The sequence below is a fragment of the Myotis nattereri genome, assembly GCF_964212035.1.
Source record: "Myotis nattereri genome assembly, chromosome: 18".
Classification (NCBI taxonomy): domain Eukaryota; kingdom Metazoa; phylum Chordata; class Mammalia; order Chiroptera; family Vespertilionidae; genus Myotis; species Myotis nattereri.
Genome location: NC_138093.1, coordinates 7,226,684 through 7,246,293, shown reverse-complemented (window position 1 = coordinate 7,246,293; position 19,610 = coordinate 7,226,684). Strand labels below are relative to the sequence as shown.

The 19,610-nt window shown below is 40.5% G+C and overlaps 2 protein-coding genes across 3 annotated transcripts in view; one reads left to right on the top strand and one right to left on the bottom strand.

Moving 5' to 3' along the window:
* Nucleotides 1–19,610, top strand: part of ST7L (suppression of tumorigenicity 7 like) — a 144,646-nt gene that overhangs the window by 106,060 nt on the left and 18,976 nt on the right. Inside the window, exons 14-16 of one of the 2 annotated variants that reach the window (XR_013997112.1) lie at nt 102–684; nt 2,716–2,864; nt 6,313–6,404. Coding sequence is in view for 1 of the 2 variants with exons in the window: in XM_081111772.1 (XP_080967898.1) it covers nt 2,716–2,864; nt 6,313–6,404 (241 nt within the window). In the remaining variant the exon portion in view is untranslated. The remainder of the gene's footprint in view (nt 1–101; nt 685–2,715; nt 2,865–6,312; nt 6,405–19,610) is intronic. The other variant, XM_081111772.1, reaches the window with a different exon arrangement.
* Nucleotides 1–19,610, bottom strand: part of CTTNBP2NL (CTTNBP2 N-terminal like) — a 42,826-nt gene that overhangs the window by 4,651 nt on the left and 18,565 nt on the right. Inside the window, exons 4-5 of the mRNA XM_081111773.1 lie at nt 3,706–3,936; nt 649–756 (exon numbers count right to left, since the gene is read on the bottom strand). Coding sequence (XP_080967899.1) covers nt 649–756; nt 3,706–3,936 — 339 coding nt within the window. The remainder of the gene's footprint in view (nt 1–648; nt 757–3,705; nt 3,937–19,610) is intronic.

Genomic DNA, 19,610 nt, shown 5'->3' with positions numbered 1-19,610 from the left:
TCAGGGCACAATTTAATCTCTTTGATGACTTAGGAGGCACCTCTAGTTCTTGGGAAGCCTCAGGGTTACTGGTGGGAATCTGAACCCCCATTGTGTTTCAGGTGCAGAGAGTTCAGCGGATCAGGACAGAGGACAGAGCACATGAAGGACGCTGTGATGAGAGCCGCTGGAGAAGAAACCTAACGCTTCAGCAGTAACTCTTTCTGGGCTTAAATGCAGATACGAGTAGTTGCATTTAAATCATACTTTTTATACAAATGCAGTCTGTTTTAATCATTATCCCGGGAGTCCTAAGTCAGAAAAAGTCAGTGTTTGACATTAGTGTTCCCCAAGGCATTCTAGGGAACAATAGCCTCACAGTCAGTGATCTATATCAAGAAAAGATATGATCTCTATATCGAGAAAACACAGATTTGCTCAACACAGAATACCCTGTCTTTTTCCTGCAGACTCAGTGTGTATTGGCATACTAGAGGGTCTGAGAAATTGAAGTTAGAAACCTGCTTAACTTTGTTTAATCCAGTCATTCCCGGACTTGTTTGTCTACAAGGCCCTTTTTCTTGAGCAACACCGATTTACACCTGGCCGAACCGTCTCTGAGAAATGCTATTCCCGGCAGATGCTGCGCGAAGCCCTCCACCGAATTACCTGTTGGGTCAGCCTCTCCCTCTCCTTCTCCAGCATGTAGGTGACGTCATCTCCCTCTGCTGTGTCCTGGGCGTGCCTTTGCCTTTCCTCCTCAAGGTCTAAGATCACCTTTAAAGAATTAAAAAAAGTCATTTCTAAATATCAAGGGATCACACTTACAATACAATGAATACTAGTGCCTATCCAGTGAAGCACCTAAGACAGTCCAGAGCCAGACAGTCAGCCGCAGTCAGGGCGACCGAGGAGCACACTGACGTCACAGACAAGGAATTTGAATGACACGTGGGAGAGAGAGGCGGGCGGAGGGTAACTGCTTTGGAATGGCGAGGAAGCTGCTTTGCCTGAGCAGCCTGGAGGGGGCGGGACTGCAGAGGAGAGGGGTGATGTCGGACAGAAAACAAGGGGCCTGCCTCAGAGTCTGTATTTCCCAGAACAGTTCTTTGCGCCTCACCTTTATTCTGAGACATAGAATGTTGGCAGCCAGGCATCTGCTGCCAGGCCTGAGCCAGGGTCTATCCTCTGAGACACAGAATGGACAGGCTCAGGGCTCGGGAAGAGCAGATGTGACGGAGAGCGGGGCGAGGAAAGGGGGTTATGTTTGTCTGGGGAAGGTGGTAAGTAAGGGTGGAGAGAAAAGGGAGGTGGGGTGTAAGATAATGAACTCCACATCTATAATAAAAGGAAGTAAGGAAGTGTCTAAAACTGATAAAGCAAAGAGCCGTATATTATTTAGAAATATGGAAGTTACCTACCAAAATAAGTGGTTATTAGAAAAAGTGGCAGTCTGAATGTTGAGGAGCAGGACTGGGAAGAGGTGGACTAGGGAATCTATTTCATAATAAGCAGAGTAACCATGTAATTCACTGCTCAAACAGCGCTTCTCAGAGTCAAAGGGGCGTGCCAAGGTGACGGGCAGAAAATGGACTCCCTCGGGCAAACTGGGACTATAAGCACCTCATCAGAAGCCTCTAGGTCAGCGGCTCTCAACCTGTGGGTCGCGACCCCTTTGGGGGTGGAACGACCCTTTCACAGGGGTCACCTAAGACCATCGAAAAACACATATATAATTACATATTGTTTTTGTGATTAATCACTATGCTTTAATTATGTTCAATTTGTAACAATGAAAATACATCCTGCATATCAGATATTTACATTTTGATTCATAACAGTAGCAAAACTACAGTTATGAAGTAGCAACGAAAATAATTTTATGGTTGGGGGTCACCACAACATGAGGAGCTGTATTAAAGGGTCGCGGCGTGAGGAAGGTTGGGAACCACTGCTCTAGGTACTACATGATGTCCAACAAAGTCAGTGTTCTACTCTGATAAAACACTTAAGATTAGATAGGCAATTGGTTTAAAATAGATAACATTCAAAGACTCTTACACTGAAATACAGTCTTAAGGAATTTGGAATTATTTCTAACCTCTTCCTTTCCCTAATCACCCAGAGCCACAAGTCACCCCTATACTAAAGTACCCCTTCTGTGGGCTCAAAAGCCAGCCAGGCATTCAGCGTCAGTTACTTCCTGTCTGAAGTGGGAAAAGGCCTGCCTTCCAAACAAGGATGCTGTGAGGTTTTCTTAGAGGACTATGTATCATTAAACACCCCTCCCAACACACACACACACACATACACACACACACACACACACACACACTTTAAAGCAGAGGTAGGGAAACTTCTTTTTGCTAAGGCCATTTGGATATTTATAATACCATTGATTTAATATAATTCACTTAATATAACTTTATGTTGCTATGAAAAAGCTTCTAGATTTATTGAATTTCGAGCCCTGCCTGTGGTTGCCTTGGCTGGGCCAGACCAAATGATTTCTTGGGCCTTATATGCGGGCGAATGTTCCCCACCCCTGCTTTAGAGCAACTAACTCAGACCCATCGACACCTTTTAAGTTGGGGCATAAATGTCTTCGGGTGATTTCAGCAGACCAGAGGTTACACTTTCCCGGGTCTCGGACAACTGAGAATTCCATGAAGGATACGGGGAAGTTTTCATTTTCTATGAGCAGGCATAAGCTTTTGGCATTCTGTGTATTTTTAGGGGGACCATGAACTATCTGAGGCCCATCCATCGTTGAGAACCCCCACTCTGGCCTTTCATTTGGACTCTGAAGGGGCAGAAAACCCATGGGCGAGACCTGAGACTAAGCAATTTGTCACGTGTGTTAAGCAGATGGCTCCTGAATGCAGGTAACCATAAAAGTAAGCTAAGGTCCAGCAAGCTGCAGCTGCTAACCCAGTTTTTCAGAATAAGTTGCTTCCTATTAATTGTGCTGATGTCCTCCCTGTTGGTATAAATCTAAACCAATGGTTAAAAAAAATGCAGATTCTAGCCAAGCATGTTTTACAGGCCACATCTGAGCAGTAAATGACAAGAATGGGAATCGTAAGCACTCGAATTCCAATGAGATGAGGAAAGCACAGGTTTGCCTTCCAAACTAGGGCTATAGGCCTACACATACACACTCACACTCACACACGCACACGCACACGCACACACACTTTCTTACTAGGGTAGAACAGTTTTAAGGTAAACAACCCTAGGTACTGTTTATGGTTTCATGAGAAATAAAATGCAATGAAACTCAACACTAGAAATAAATGAAAATAATTTAATGGCTTATAGTAAGGTAAATTCTCTCTCGCTTGCTCATTCCCCAAATACCTGTTAATCTTTCTATTTATCACATAAGTAAGCAAACAGAATGCTCCGTTCAGCTACAAGCTTGGTTACACCCCAGTTTGTTGCCAAAGTTTGAATGATCGAGAGCTGAAAAAACATGCCAAGTGTTTGGAGTGCCCTAGCAAGAAGGAATGCTGTCTTGGATGTGTCTGGCACACTCCCTAAACTTAGCATGTGCAACAGCCTGGTTTTCCTTCCTACGTCCTGGCTCCACGGTGAGCTAAGGGGCTTTCTGAGACCCGGGGAACCTGCGGTTGAATTACTGTGAGAACTGGCAGCGGAGACGCAGTATCAGTTTACACAGTCTCCCCAAGAGCTTACGCAGCCCATGTCACCCGGGGAGCCCACCTTGCGGTGCCTGCTCTCGGCAGCAGCCAGCTGGGACAGCATCCGCTCCTGCATGTTCTTGCACTGCTTCATCACCACCTTGAGAATCGACAGTGGGTTTGTGCAGACCGGCTGCTTTTCGCCATCGTTTTTCTCCTTCAGTGTTTCAAAGTCTCTCTGTAGAGCCATTAAAGGATCGCTGATGTTATATTTTCCATAGCGTTCTTCAATGAAAGTATCTCTGTGTTGTGCCTGGGAAGAGAAAACATTGCATTTTGCTTTTTAAAATTACTGAGGAAAGGGATTTGCTAGGAGTTATACATGAAAGGTGACGGGTTAGTATGAAGAGAACCTGTTGGCTACAGATCCGATGGAGCCATCTACATGTAGCAATGACATCAGAATGGGGGCACAGTATGATATTAACGAGAACAAATACTTTTACAGAGCTAACTACGTATTAGACGTGTTCTACGCATTTATATTAACTTATTTAAGCTTTACAACCCTCTTAGGTAGTGACATCATCTCCACTTTGCAGCTGAGAAAACTATTAGGAGAGGTCAGGTAACCTGGTCCAGGTTACTCATCTAGCAAGTGGTCAGACTGGGATTTAACCCCCGCACCTGGCTCTAAAGTTTGTGTCCTTAACCACCACACTCCCGGCTTCTGCTTGTGAGGCTTATATTCCCCACAGGCGTATCTGGTCTTTTCTTTCTGAGTTATAGCACTTGCATTTCTAAAATATGCTAAGCATGAAATTTTGTGAGTTTACATATTTGGAGACCTATCAAGGTGGCTGTAGATAGGTAAAGCATGCTAAAAATGTTCTTGAATTATAATCTAGGACTATCTGTGATTTTTACATACAGAACTTCACTCAGTTGGTGGGTCAAGAGGGCAGAGGCACTTACAACCAGAGGTGCAGACAAATCCCTTCTACCTGCTGCCAAATTCCACCCCCTCTTCTAGTCTCTGCTCAGCTGCTACCTTCCACCCCCATCCGCCCGCTTCGGGGGTGGTGAGCTCTGAGGATGAGAGGTCAGCAGGGAATGCAGGCTGGTGTCCAGTCGGGTCTAAGGATCAGGAAGGGAGTGGAAAGATATTCTCAGGCTTCCGCTTCTCTGCTCTCTGCTAGGAAGGACTGAAGTCCTGCGTAGGAGCAGCATATAGTATGTGCCGGCAGACAGAGTGACATTAGCAATTACTGTACTCCAGACATTAAAAGTTTCCCAAGACATTTTACAAAAAGTGTTAATATAGCACTGAGAAAACTTTCTCGAAAACCACAGCAAAGTATCATATAATGTAAGCTTTCAAATGAAATCTAGTTAAGAAAATTACTGTCACGTATTAATTTAAAAAATTATTTCATCAGGGGCTATATTTTCTTATAACCACCATCCACAAATAGGAACCCATTTGAAAGAGGAATTCACAATTCAACGGCTATGCTTACAACAAACAAACAAAAAACAAACCCTAAATAAAATAAAGCATGGGGCTTCTTTAACACAGAAGTATGTTTCAGTGCCGAAAATCTGATGCTTCCTTTTCCCTTAAACTGTTCAAGTTCAAGACCCAGGAATCACAGCCTATGCTACTCATTTGTGTTGGTATCAGGTGGCAGGTGTTCAGTGCAGTTAAGAGCACCGGGTTTTACTTCTGTCTTGGCAAAAAGATGACATTATTGGAGTCTCTGGATAATATCTGTATACTGGAAGTAGGAAAAGGGAACTCCATTTGTTCCTGATAGCCATCTTCCTTGCTCTGCTGTGTGTGCGTGCATGCGCGCGTGCGTATGCGTATGTGAATTAAATGGGAGGGACCTGATTTTTTTTCCAGTTCCAAATAAAAAAGGAAATTTTCAGTAAAATTTCAAAATAAGCTCTAGTCCATTCAGAATGGAGAGAGACAAGACCAATTCCTGAACTGCCTATTTATATTTTATTATTATACTTCAAAATTATGGTGAAAGTAAAACAAAAAAGCTAATTTTCAGTTACATTTTATTTAAAAACATTTTAAGGGCACACATTTTTAAAAAATGTTTTATTTTTTAATTGCTTTTAGGGAGGGAGGGGGAGAGAGAGAGAGAGAGAGAAATTTTGATGAGAGAGAGAAACATCTATCAGTTGCTTCTTGCACTGTCCCTGACGGGGGATCGAACCCACAGCCTGGGTATGTGCCCTGCGACCTTTCAGTGTAGGGGACGACACTCCAACTAACTGAGCCACACTGGCCAGGGTTCCAGTCAAACAACATGGGACTCATCAGTGTTTTCCTTCCACCAAGAACACTTGTGTCTTTATTTTCAAGTATAAAAAGATGAGATTGATAACCTAGGATTCAAGGAAAGTATCGGTTTACAGCTACTCATGTCCTAAGGCAAATCCATGGTTAGAAAAATACTTGGACAAAGGAAGTAAGAGGAGAAAAAACTCTTTAAGAGGTTGAAATTCCACTTTTCCGTCACCCTTTTTATTCATGGTTACCATTTCTGTCTGATTAGCGATGGCAAAGGAATCAAAGGAATGATTACTAGTACTGACACTGTTTTCATAGGGCAACCCCTCCCCGCAAAGAAACCTTGTAAACCTGCGTGTTTCGTGACCTTTTCCTTGTTAGAACACCATGGAGAAGAGGGATGAGAGCAGGAGCCGGGGGACAGCTCATGACCTTGACATTAGATCTGCTGAGAAGCCGTCTCTCAGGTTTGAGTATGTAGTTAACTAATCCTTAAAAATATGACTTTTTAAAGCCCGCACTGTTATTATCCTGTATAATTAATAAGCACCACTGAGCTACGAGTAATGGACAAGGAGCCTGTTTGGTGAGCCTCAGACTTCTGAGAACAGTTGTTAAGCTGTCTGTTTTCTCTTGAAGTTTCACAGTAATTCCGTAATCACTTGCATAGTAATTACAAGTTGTACAAAATTGGTGGCTTTGCACATAAATGAAAAGAATCTGCGGAATAATTTTAAAAAGGCTCCTTGTCACAAAACTCTTAATTTAAATACATTCTCATATGGGAACAGTGAATTTGAGGTCTATATTTATTATACCAAACACTGGATTGGAAAATGGGAGACAGAATATAGTATTTTTCAATCAATTTAATGCCTCAATCAGGCGAACTGTATGGATGACAGGTTTACTAGTAATAGCACAAGTAATAACAATGACAATAATAAAAAATAGATGTTAAGATTTGAAGAATGAAAGAGATACTTTAGTGGAGGTGTGTATTGGTCATCTATTCCTGCATAACAATGACCCCAAAACTTAGCTTAAACAGTAAACACTGTTTTTATTTCATAGTTTCTGAAGGTCAGGAATCTGGGAGGGGCTGGGCTGGGTGGTTCTGGCTGTGTCTCAGGAGGTTGCAGTCAAGCTGTTGGCCAGCACTACCTCATCAGGTGGACTGGGGCTGGTGGGTCCATTTCCAAGCTCACTCACATGGCTGTAGGCACAGGCCTTGGTTCCTCGCATGTGCTGCTTCCCACAGCGCAAGTGATGCAACAGACAGACAGACACACCAAGATAGAAGTCCCAGTGCCTTTTATAACAATCTTAAAGTGATATCCCATCACTTCTGATGTATTCATTGGTCACTCAGACCGACCCTGGTAAATGTGAGAGGACCCATATATAAAGGTGGGACTATTAGGAAGTGGGGTCACTGGGGGCCAACTTGGAGGCTGGCTGCCACAAGGTGAGTGACTCAATATGCTTCCTTCTATCTATCTATCTGTCTATCTATCTATCTATCTATCTATCTATCTATCTATCATCTATCTATGTATCATCTATCTATGTATCTATCTATGTATGTATGTATCTATCTATCTATCTATCTATCTACCTATCTATCATCTAAATATATTTTTATCGATTTCAGAGAGGAAAGGAGAGGGAGATAGAAACATCAATGATGAGAGAGAATCATTGATTGGCTTCCTCCTGCACGCCTCACACTGGGGATGAAGCCTGCAACCTGGGCATGCGCTCCAACAGGGAATCGAACCATGACCTCCACTGAGCCACATTGGCTGGGCCATGCTACCACTATTTATATCTCAGGTGAAAATTTAGGAAAAACTGTCAAGGTTGAGGTTTAATACTTTAATGGTATTTCAGCTATTTTATAAAAAATATATAAATGATCTTGATTTGCCTTTTGGGGGGAGGAATTCAGTAATACAGCTGAAACCAATCAATTTCTTGTAATTTCATTATTTTCATTTCAACAATAACATACACTTTAATGGCACAGAAATTCCTACATTGTCAGAAAACATAATGCTCTGTAATTTCAGACAACAGGAAAATAATCGGCTGGTTAGACAGATTCAATTATACAGGATATTACTACAGCAGACAAAGCATACTAGTCATCTATACTCATTTATTTTTACTGTCCCAGGCTGAATGAAACGCCACTACTGAGAGCTTAACATAAGCCACACAATACCCAGAGCGTCTGTCATGCTTGCTCTCCAAAACTTCAGCTTTTATGACCAACTTCAAAAAGACACATGAAGCAGTCACCTCCTCTCTCCTTCCCAATATTATCTATACTATTATAGGAAATTAAGTTCTTACTTTTTTTAAAAGTAAAAATTTTAAAGAATTATTTATTGATTTTGAGAGAGAGAGAGAGAGAGATATTTGTTGTTCTACTTATTTATGCTGTTCCACTTACGCATTCATTGGTTGATTCTTGCATATGCCCTGATCGGGGATCGAACCTACAACCTTGGAGTATTGGGATGACACTCGAACCAACTGGGTCCATGTGGTCAATTAGTATTTATCTCTTGCATTGATTGAACATTTCCCATTTATCTTTTTTCCTTCCTGCCTAAATTGTAAGCAACCTGAAAAGCACTTGTCACACCTCTTTCTTCCTCCTGTATCCTGTATTATGTCTGAAGCCCGAGACACTTAGTTGATATTTACTTTTCGGTCATTTTCCTGATGTCTCAGCCTCTCCTTACTCTCATCTTTTTTGTGAGGTCAATATTTTATTATGCTATTAGTAAAATCTATGGTTTACTTGTATAATCATTTAAGGTAACAGCAATTCATACATTCAGCAAACTGACTCTGGATAGAATGCGCTTCAAAGATTACTTCTGGAGTCAGTTGGCATCCACAGATATTTATAAAAGCAATTATTTACATAAGGAGGGATGATCATTTATTAGTATTTGACTCAAGTGCACTAAATTCTTTGGAAGTTTAGTACAAATAGCCTCAGGGGGGGTACTTCTAGCCGGTGAGCTGCTTGTTGATAGAAAAAGAACATGGGTAAACAGCATAATGTAGCTGCGTCAACATTCAAATTCCAGAGTCCTATGAAAGTTTCTGGTAAAATGGAAATAAATGTGTTAAGGTTTTTGGGGGCTATTCCTATACATGTGGTTAAAACAAATTATATATACTTTCTGGTCTGAGTCTACAACTTCTTTAGGTGAGGAAAAAATGTGTGAAGGGATTCAACTAGTCCTGAATAAATGAATGCTCTGAACATAAACCAAGAATTTTAAGTATAATTTTAAATGATACATTAGATCCTAATCCCTCTTGTTCAGGAGATCATATATCTCTTAAAATGAGAGTTGACACCTGCCTTGAAACATACACAAAAAAACAGGGATGGATCACAGACCTAAGGATAAAATAGAAATGGCCAAAAAAGCACATCTCACTGGTGACAGGGAGGTATAAATTAAAACAATAATAATAAGACACGAGAAAAGCTAAAATCTAAAGGTTGACAACATCAAATTTTGGAGAGCATATGGAACAACTAGAACACTCACACAGTGCTGGTGGGAGTATAAATGGTGTAACTATGTTGGAAATTAATCTGGAAGTTTCTCATAAAGTTAGAAAAATGCCTTTCTGAAATTCCACCTCTAAGTATTTATCCCAAAGAAATGAAAACATATTCATAAAAAGACTTTTACACAATTATCCATAGCAGCTTTACTCATACTAGCTCCAATGGAAACAATTAAGTATCAATCAATAGAACAAATGTGATGCATTCATACAATAGAATACTATTAAGCAATGAAAAGGAATGAGTTACTGATGAACTTGAAAACAATAATGATGAACCTTAAAATTATTATACCGAACAAGACAAAACCAAACAGCCAGATATAAAAGAATACATTCTGTGTGATTGTGTCCTAACAGGCAAAACTAATCAATGGTGAAAAAATCAGAATAGTGGTTGCCTCTGGGGCTAGGGAGACAACTGACTAGGAAGGGGCACAGGATTACTTTTTGGTATGATGAGAATGTTTGTCTTTATAGGGGTGTAGGTCAAATGGATGTATGCATTTGTCAAAGTTTATTAAACTGACCACTTAAGATCTGTACATTACACCAGCGGTCGCCAATCTTTTGGACCTCATGGACCACTGGTTGGCGACCGCTGCATTACACTCTATCTAAATTATATCTCTAGTTAAAAACTATAAAAATACATAGTGAGCACTAATGGGAAAATTAAGTTATATGTAATATAAGCTATTTTCCAGAAACATGGGAAGTTCAAACCAAAGTTATTTTAGTCATGATAAGAACAGCAGAAACAACACAGGAGGCACTGACATGGAGCGCGTATTGCCTGTCAGTCAGAGTACCTGATTGTTAGGCCTCTAATCTAACCTCACCTACAGTATTCTCTGGAGGTAGGCATCACTCTATCTGCATGTCATAGAAGAAACTGAACATTAACTTGTGGCTTTCTCAAGGTCACAAAGCCAGTTAGTTAAGTGGAGAACAGTAAATGGTATATAGTTAAGTACTGAATATGTTAGCTGAATGAGCAATACATAGACAGGTATTCCCCCCAGGACTCTGTAGGAATGAACTTCAATTTAGTTCGTCTCAATCAGTAGGTTAAAAATGAAATAGAAAACATCGCAGAGCACTGAAAAAAGACCTTTCGAGAAGGACCTCTTTTGGCATAAGAATACAGGGGTGTGTGTGTGTGTGTTGGTGTGTGTGTGTGTGTCCCTTGGGTTACAATATAAAGTCTATTTTTCATGGTGTCCCTGTCAAATAAGTTTGAAAAACACTAGAATAGAATGAAGAACCCAAAAGTCTGACTCCTGAATCTATGAGTTTAAACAGTTTAATTTAAGCTATAATAAATATGTAAAAACTAAAAGTAACAAGGAATCAGTATAATTTTTTTATTTTAAACTAACTAATGTGATAAAAGTCTACCAACCAGAAGTTCAGCCTAATATCAAATATACAAAACACAACAAACACACAAAAATCAGTTATTAGGGTTAGATAGCACTGCTGAAGTCGGGGAATTTTCTGGACTTGGGTGCTTCACAGGGCACGTGCTTTGGATTTTTTCATTGAACACTTACTCTGCTGGGGACCAAATATGCTAAATGATGTAGGCGATGATCTGGGGACACAGATTTGACTAAAGTAAGATTACATCCTCTGCTTTTAAGGAGCTGACAATTTGCCAGACAAGTTTAAGACCTAACAGCAGAAATAAACAAGTTGCCTTTGCTTGTTAAATGTTTTCTAAACAATATCATTAATGTTTAAAGGAACACCAAGTACAGTTTGTTTGGTCAGAACTTTCTAAGACTCAGACCTTACACTTACAAGGAAAAGGAAGGAAAAGGCCAGCCCTGGAAGTGGGCGGATTCTGGCAGATAAATGGGACTATCAGCAATTTAATGAATAACAGGAAACACCATGAGGTTGAGAGGGCACACAACCAAAACCCGGCTCTGAAGTATATATAGAGACCCAGCCTGCAGACTAACTGTGTGTGATACTGGAAGTAACTGTGACCTTGAAAAACCTCATTCACGAATGATGTGCGCAGGCTCTTCCGCTCACTGTGTGGTAACTGCAGAAACTAACTCCAAGATTAAACTATTGCAGAAGAGATCACTGAATAAAATGGGAAAGCACATTCCCCTTTCAGGGGATTCTAGGAAGGAGATGTGTAATTGTGGGGTGGGTCTGAACTCTCAAACGTCTTTCAAGCAAGATTCTTCCATTACAAACACAGCCTGCTATTACGACGACACATGGCAGGAAACCAGCTGCTCAAATGTAAGATCCTGGGAAGAGGGTCCCTAGCTTGGCTGAGGAGGAGAAGTTCACATTGAGAAGTTTATTAAGTAAGCAGGAGTAAGAAGTCAGTGGGGTAGAGGAGGGTGCAGGGCTATGTGGAGACGGGGTCGAATGAATAAAGAGGACCCACGTGACTCAGCTGGTGCGGCTCAGTGGTTGAGCATCGACCCATGAATCATAAGGTCACGGTTTGATTCCTGGTCAGGGCAAATGCCTGGGTTTCTAACTTGATCCCCAGTGTGGGGGGTGCAGGAGGCAGCTGATCAATGGTTCTCATCATTGATGCTTCTATCTCTCCTTCTCTCTGAAATCAATAACTGTCTGATATCAGTTACTTGCTATACACCGTTTTATCACCTCACCTTTCACATTACAAATGGTGACATTTAGGGGTTCAAGGTGCCAGAAGAATAAGCAAATTTCTCATGTACGGGACATGCCTTTGAGGAAAGAAAGGAGGCGTTCTGCTTGTAAAGTGCTACCTACTGAGAGCACACAACGCTCTCTGCAGCTGGGGAAGGTTCACAAGATGACAGCCGTGGGGGGTGTCACTGCATTCATTCAGCCCGAAACTAAAACAAATAGAAAAGGGAAACAGCTTATTCCTGTTCCTTTGACTTCCTCCTATTGTGTCTCTCTTGCATGTGTTAGCCTTGTGATGTGGGATTAATCAGAAGTTATTTCTAGTTGCCCCTAGAAAAACACACAAAAAGGGAGACAATGTGCAACTGGCAAGCTGATCCTAAAACTTATATGGAAACACCAAGGACCACGGACAACCAGAACAACACGACTTGCCCTGGCCAGCAGTTTATTAGAGGCTTGTCCCCAAACCCCAAGGCCAGGCTGTCCTGATCCCCACTCAGGGCACACACAAGAGCCAACCAATCAATGCATAAATAAGCAGAACAACAAATCAATGATTCTCTCAAATCGATAAATTTAAAACAACACAAGTTGGAGGCTTAACACTACCTGATTAAGACTCACTATAAGGCCACAGTAATTAGGATATTGCGGTAGACAAATAGATCAATGGAACAGAACAGTGATTCCAAAAATAAACCCACAAACATGAGACACTGATTGTGCCAAGGGTGCCAAGGCTGTTCCATAGAGGAAGACAGTCTTTTCAATAAATGGTGCTAGAACAATCGGATATCCATATGCAAAAAATAAATAAATAAATAAGAGGATTTTAATCCACATGTACCATGTAACAAAATTCATGGAAGTTGATTATAGACTGAAGTATAAAAGTAAAAGCTATAAAATTATAGAAGATAACAGGAGAAAACCTTTCTGACCTTGGTTTAGGTAAAGATTTCTTACACCTGATACTAAAAGCAAAATCCATAAAAGAAACATTGATAAATTGGACTTCATTAAAGGGAAAACCTTATGCTTTTCAAAAAGATACAGTTGAGAATGAAAGGACAAGCCACAGACTGGAAGGAAAGGCATATATCTAATGAAGGACGTGCATTCAGATATAGAAGACATGCTTAAAACTTAATGAGAAAACAAATCAATTTAAAAAATGGGCAAAAGATTTGAACAAATACTTCAGCAAAAAGAACAACACAGATGGCAAAGAAGTACATGAAAAGATGCTCAACATCATTAGTAGGGAACTGCAAATTAAAACTGCAATGAAATATTATATAACTACTAGAGGCCTGGTGCACGAGTTCATGCACCAGTGGGGTCCCTTGTACCAGTGCGTGATTGGGGCCGGGGAGAGTCCGCAGGAGGACTCCAGGGCGTGTCCGGCCCGTCTTGCCCAGTCCCGATCGGCTGGACCCCAGCAGCAAGCTAAGCTACCAGTCGGAGCATCTGCCCCTGGTAGTCAATGCGCATCATAGCTACCAGTCAAATAGTTGTTTAGGCTTTTATATATATAGACTAGAGGCCTGGGGCAGGAAATTCCTGCACTGGGCGGAGGGGGGGGTTCCCTCAGCCAGCAGTGGACAACCCTCTCAGAGTCTGGGACACTTGCTTCTTACCACCCACCTGCTCGCTGCTCCTGACTGCTGGGCTTGCTGCTCCTTAGTGCTGCCACAGAGGCAGGAAAGGCTCCCGCCACCGCTGCTGCACTCGCCAGCGTGAACCCGGCTTCTGGCTGAGTGGCGTTCCCTCTGTGGGAGCACACTGACCACCAGGGGGTAGCTCCTGCGTTGAGCATCTGCCCCCTAGTGGTCAGTGCACATCACTGTGACTGGTTGTTCTGATCATTTTACTGTAACGGTCGCTTAGACTTTTATTAGATAGGATTAGAGAGGCTAAAATGAAAAGACTGGCTATACCCAGTGTTGGTGAAGATGTGGAGCAATTGGAACTCTTATACTAGTACAGTGATTCTCAACCTGTGGGTTGCAATCCCTTTGGCGGTCGAACGACCCTTTCATAGGGGTCGCCTAAGACCAGCCTGCATATCAGATATTTACATTACGATTCATAACAGTAGCAACATTACAGTTATGAAGTAGCAATGAAAATAATTTTATGAATGGGTCACAACATGAGGAACTGTATTTAAAGGGCCAGAAGTTTGAGAACCACTGTACTAGTACATGTTAGTGGGAATGTGAAAGGGTATATCCACTTTGGAAAACAGTTTGCAGTTTCTTAAAAAGTTAAACATGCACCTACCATACAGTAGAGCCATTTCACTCCTAGGTCTTTATCCATAAGAAATGAAACACATGTCCATACAGAGCCTGGTATATGAATGTCCCTAGCAGCTGTATATTTAAGTCTCAAATTGAAGCAATAAAAATGTTCATCGATAGATGAACAGATAAAACACACTGTGATACATCCATATACTGGACTACTACTCAGCAATGAACGGAATGAACTACAGTATTAATACAACAACAAGGATGGATGTCAGAATAATTACGCTGAGTGACGGATTTGTTCATCATCTTGATTATAGTAACAGATTCATGGGGGATACATATATCAAAACATCAATCTGTACACATTAAATATATGCAGCTTATTGTATATCAGTTATACCTCAATAAAGCTGTTTAAAAAACAAAATATAACAATATGCCAAATCAAACAGAGAAATAAAGAAATCAATGGGAAAAAGCCATTCTAAAAAGCTTCCACACTGTCCCTGTATTTCCTGTTTTCATTATAAAGAGAGAAACAGGGGAATATAACATAACATCTGTTTCATGCCCCAGAGTGCACCCTTCACCCTGCCAGCTGTCTCTAAAGACATGCTTTTGGTTGTGGGGGTGGGGATGGATCAACCCAAAGCCATCAATTCCTGTAAGAAAAATAAGCTAACGTGCAAGCCCCGTCGATTAACAAAGATTGAAAGCTTCATCTTTCTTACAAAGGACAGCATATTACAGTATTAGGGAAGACAGTGTGCTTTATGGAATGTGCCTTGTTCCTAAATGGATGGACTTTAAAACCTTTTCTAATAATAACTCACAGTGGACGAGCTCCGAGCACCTTGATGAGCATTTGCTCTCATTTCATCCTCACACTGACCGTACAAATGTACAGGTGCTGCTTACAGGGTAAGAAACTGGCCTAAGCTCACACACAGCCACTAATGGCAGAGCTCAAACCGAGGTCTGCCTGATTTGAAAGCTCATGCTCCCAACAGCTACCCTTAAATGAATGTGCTAGCTGATGGTTTTGGAGAGTACATCGTAATTAATTTTATGTCTCTTTTTTGAAAAGCTAGGATTTCATGTATGGACTTAGGGAGAACAGGATTAAAAAAAAAATCAGCCATTCCAACTATAAAAAAACACATTAAAATATGGCCCAACATGGCCACTGATTAATTCCCTTCTAAACCATATTTCATTGTAAAGGTTATGAATATAAATCTAAAATCTTATAATTCAATTTCCTAAATAAAATTGTTTGCTTCCTAATTCTCCAATTCTTTTATCCAAGCAGAAACTGAACTTCTCTCGGTTTCAGCTTTTACATTCATGTGATTTTTATCAAAGGTCTAAATTACCTACCCCAATCTTAAAGCTCTTCTGAAAAATCAACTATCAAAATGAGATCATTTTGGCCAAAGAATAATGTTAGATCCAGGCTTATCAATGCTGAAGAATGCATCCACTTTGAGTCCATTCAAGTACATTCACAGTATATTCTGATATTTTCTTTAATGCAAACACTCTTGACAGGCTTACTAATATAGGACAGTGTATGCTGCTTGTTAAATTCAATTTTACCTTCTTCCTCTCAGCCCAGCCTTTATAATAATCTGTTTCCATAATAGGCACAAAACCATGACCAACAGCAGATGTCAGCTCTGCTTACAGTGAACCTGTGTTTGTGGTGTTGAGCTATAGACCTTACCTAATACTTTTTGTTTTGTTCTATATCTTTGCCACTTTATAATTATTACTAGAGGCCCAATGCACGAAATTCATGCAAGGGCCTTGGCCCTGGCCCCTGCCCACCGTGGCCCCCGCTGTGGCTTTGTCTGGAAAGAAGGACGTCCGAAAGCACGTCCAGTCTAATTAACATATTATGCTTTTATTATTATAGATTATTATTTTAAGAATATTTCCAGCAAAAGTACAGGCATACCTCAGAAATATTGCAGGTTCAGTTCCTGACCACTGCAGTAAAGTGAGTATCGCAATAAAGCGAGTCACATGAATTTTTTGGTTGCCCAGGGCAGATCAAAGTTATGCTCAGCCCTGGCTGGTGTAGCTCAGGTGGTTGAGCATTGTCCCATGCACCGAGAGGTTGCTGGTTTGATTCCATGTGCTCGGGTTGCAGGCTCAGTTCCCAGGAGGCAGCCGATCCAAGTTTCTCTCTCTCTCCCTCAACCTCCCTTTCTCTCTAAAATCAATAAAACCATATTAAAAATTTTTTAAAAAGTTATGTTTACACTGTACTATAGTCTTCTAAGTGTGCAATAGCATTATATCTAAAAAACTAGGCACATACCTTAATTAAAAATACTTTATTGCTAACAATGCTAACCATCATCTCAGCCGTCAGTTGCCCCAAACCTTCAATTTGTAAAAAATGCATTACTAGTATCTGCAAAGCACAATACTAAAGCGAAGCACAATAAAACAAGACATGACTGTAAATCATTTGTTGTTTCAACACAGACCTATATATAACATTTGGATTTTTAATTTTTAACCACTGGCTGCTTAAAAAACTCAAAACAGTTAAACCAGAGTGACATATTACAGTCTCATATTCTAAATATATTTCTAACTTTGTCCTGTCTACCATGTTTTTGTCTATAAATCTTCTTGCTCGGGGAATTCTGCAATGGCCGTTGGCCAAAAACAACAAAGCTCTACTCTAAGCTTTAAAAGTTATACCTGTTTTATGATGGAGACATCAGGGGAAAGGAATTCAAGACTCCTCAAGTTAATTCTACATGGAAGTTGTAATACTTTAACATTTATTACTGTATAAGCAATTTAAATAATGCTTTAACATAACATGATACTAGTAAATATGGGGGAGATTCTACTTAGTCGTAGTTAAGTGTGGCTTTGCATCCGATCTAAGATGTGCAGATATACCCAATATGGAAGATTCATAAATGAACTATTTGATTTAACTTTTTAAAAAAATATATATTTTATTGATTTTTTACAGAGAGGAAGGGAGAGGGATAGAGAGTTAGAAACATCAATGAGAGAGAAACATCGATCAGCTGCCTCCTGCACACTCCCCACTGGGGATGTGCCCACAACCAAGGTACATGCCCTTGATCAGAATCGAACCTGGGACCCTGGAGTCCGCAGGCTGACGCTCTATCCACTGAGCCAAACCGGCTAGGGCTCGATTTAACTTTTATTAGCAGTCAAATCTACTTTCTAAGTTTCTAAATGGCTATTGATCAAGGTTCCCTCGTCTTCTGGAGGAGTCAGACCAGCTTGGAAGCCATTTCCTAGATTTGCCTGGAATTAATGAGCTGAGCACTCTTGCTAAACTGTGTGATCCAGCCCAGCCTCCCCGGGACAGGCAGTTCATCAGCAATGTGATTTGCTTTCACTGTGGAGGGGATTTCTATAGTGTTTTCATTCATGGAAAGAAAGTGGTCAGAGGGAAAGACTTTCATAAAGAATGTTTTCCTGTGATGTAATCACTTCTAAAACAGAAAATCACTTTATATAAAGTCCAATTAGGTCCAAATACAGTATAAATGGTCTCTGTATAACAATTATACTTCAAATACAGAAGAGGCTGAATATTACATTATTTTCTATTGGCCTCCCTGGTTCTATGCCAAACATGTCTTGGCTGCAACAGAAGAATGAAGAGGCTTTTGTATTTGGGGGAGAAAAAGGAACATAACTATGGGGGGTCTAGAAGGGTATAGTTGCAACCTGGCGCTTTGCAGAAAATTTGGAAAGTGAATAAAGCTCTTATAATTACAACTGTAGCCCTAGCTGGTTTGGCTCAATGGATAGAGCGTGGGCCTGTGGACTGAAGGGTCCCTGGTTTGATTCCAGTCAAGGGCTCATGCCCACGTTGTGGGCTCGATCCCCAGTAGAGGGTATGTAGGAGGCAGCTGATCAACAATTCTGTCATCATTGATGTTTCTATCCCTCTTTCCCTCTCCCCTCTTCTCTGAAATCAATAATATATATATTACTAATATATATATATATTAAAAAATAGCGATATTTTAAAAAGTTAAAAAATAATTACAACTCTATAGGTAGGATCTACTTTCACACTCTGGGAACTTGATAACATATTCTTGTATAAACCTAACCTTTGTCAATGTGACCTACTATTTATTTAGCAGCTACAGTGAACCATAAGGTTTTGTTCAGAGATGCAAGGTTAGACATTAGATTTTATGTCCAGGAAAAAAATCTATTTTGAAGGTAAGAAGAAAAAAAAAAAAGATAAGATATTTTACTTAAACAAAAAGGAAAAACCATAATAGTTATTTAGATACAAACCAAAACCTTTTCAACTCACTACACAAGAGTTTAGAAAAAATACTATCCCTGGCCAGGTGGCTCAGCTGGTTGAGTACTGTCCCATAGACCAAAAGTTGCAGGTTTGATTCCTAGTAGTCAGCGTACATACAGAGGTTGCAGGTTCGATCCCTGGTTGGGGGTGTACGGGAGGTAACCGATGGATGTTTCTCTCTCACATTGATGGTTTTCTCTCTCTCAATCAATTAAAAACAAACAAAAAAACAACAACAACAAAAACCCCACAAAAAACATATTCTTGGGTGAAAATGTACTAAAAGGAATAAAATTAGTAAGCTGCCATATTAGTCAAGAAGTTTAACAAGTGTGTGCTGTTTAGCAAGAGCTACTGAAATAATGCAGTAAATCCTGATGTAATACAGAATCAAAACAAACAAACAAACAGAACAAACACTATCCCACAAATAAAATGCGGTTTCATTTTAACTTTTAGGAATCTGTTATGGCAGTTGCTTTTTTTTCCAAAGGACTGAAACAATTTGGAGCCCAGCTGCTACTTACTTTATCTAACAATAGACTGTTAAAGACGTATGACTCCTGGGGAGGCTGCACTCACACAGCTTAAGCCCCAAAGATAACTTCATTACCCTGAGCTGTATGCCCTGACTAGATACAACACTTGTGCCTGACTCTGAATGGTATTTCATATCAAAATGCTCCCTTAATTATAGCTCTAGCTTCTCAAGCTTTAGGCAGCTTAGTCAGAAGCTGCCTAAACTAACTGAAATTGGATCCCTGCAGAAAAAATATATTTTAGGGAAACATGTGCACCAAGCACCTACGCATCTGTTAACATTAAAACCAGAA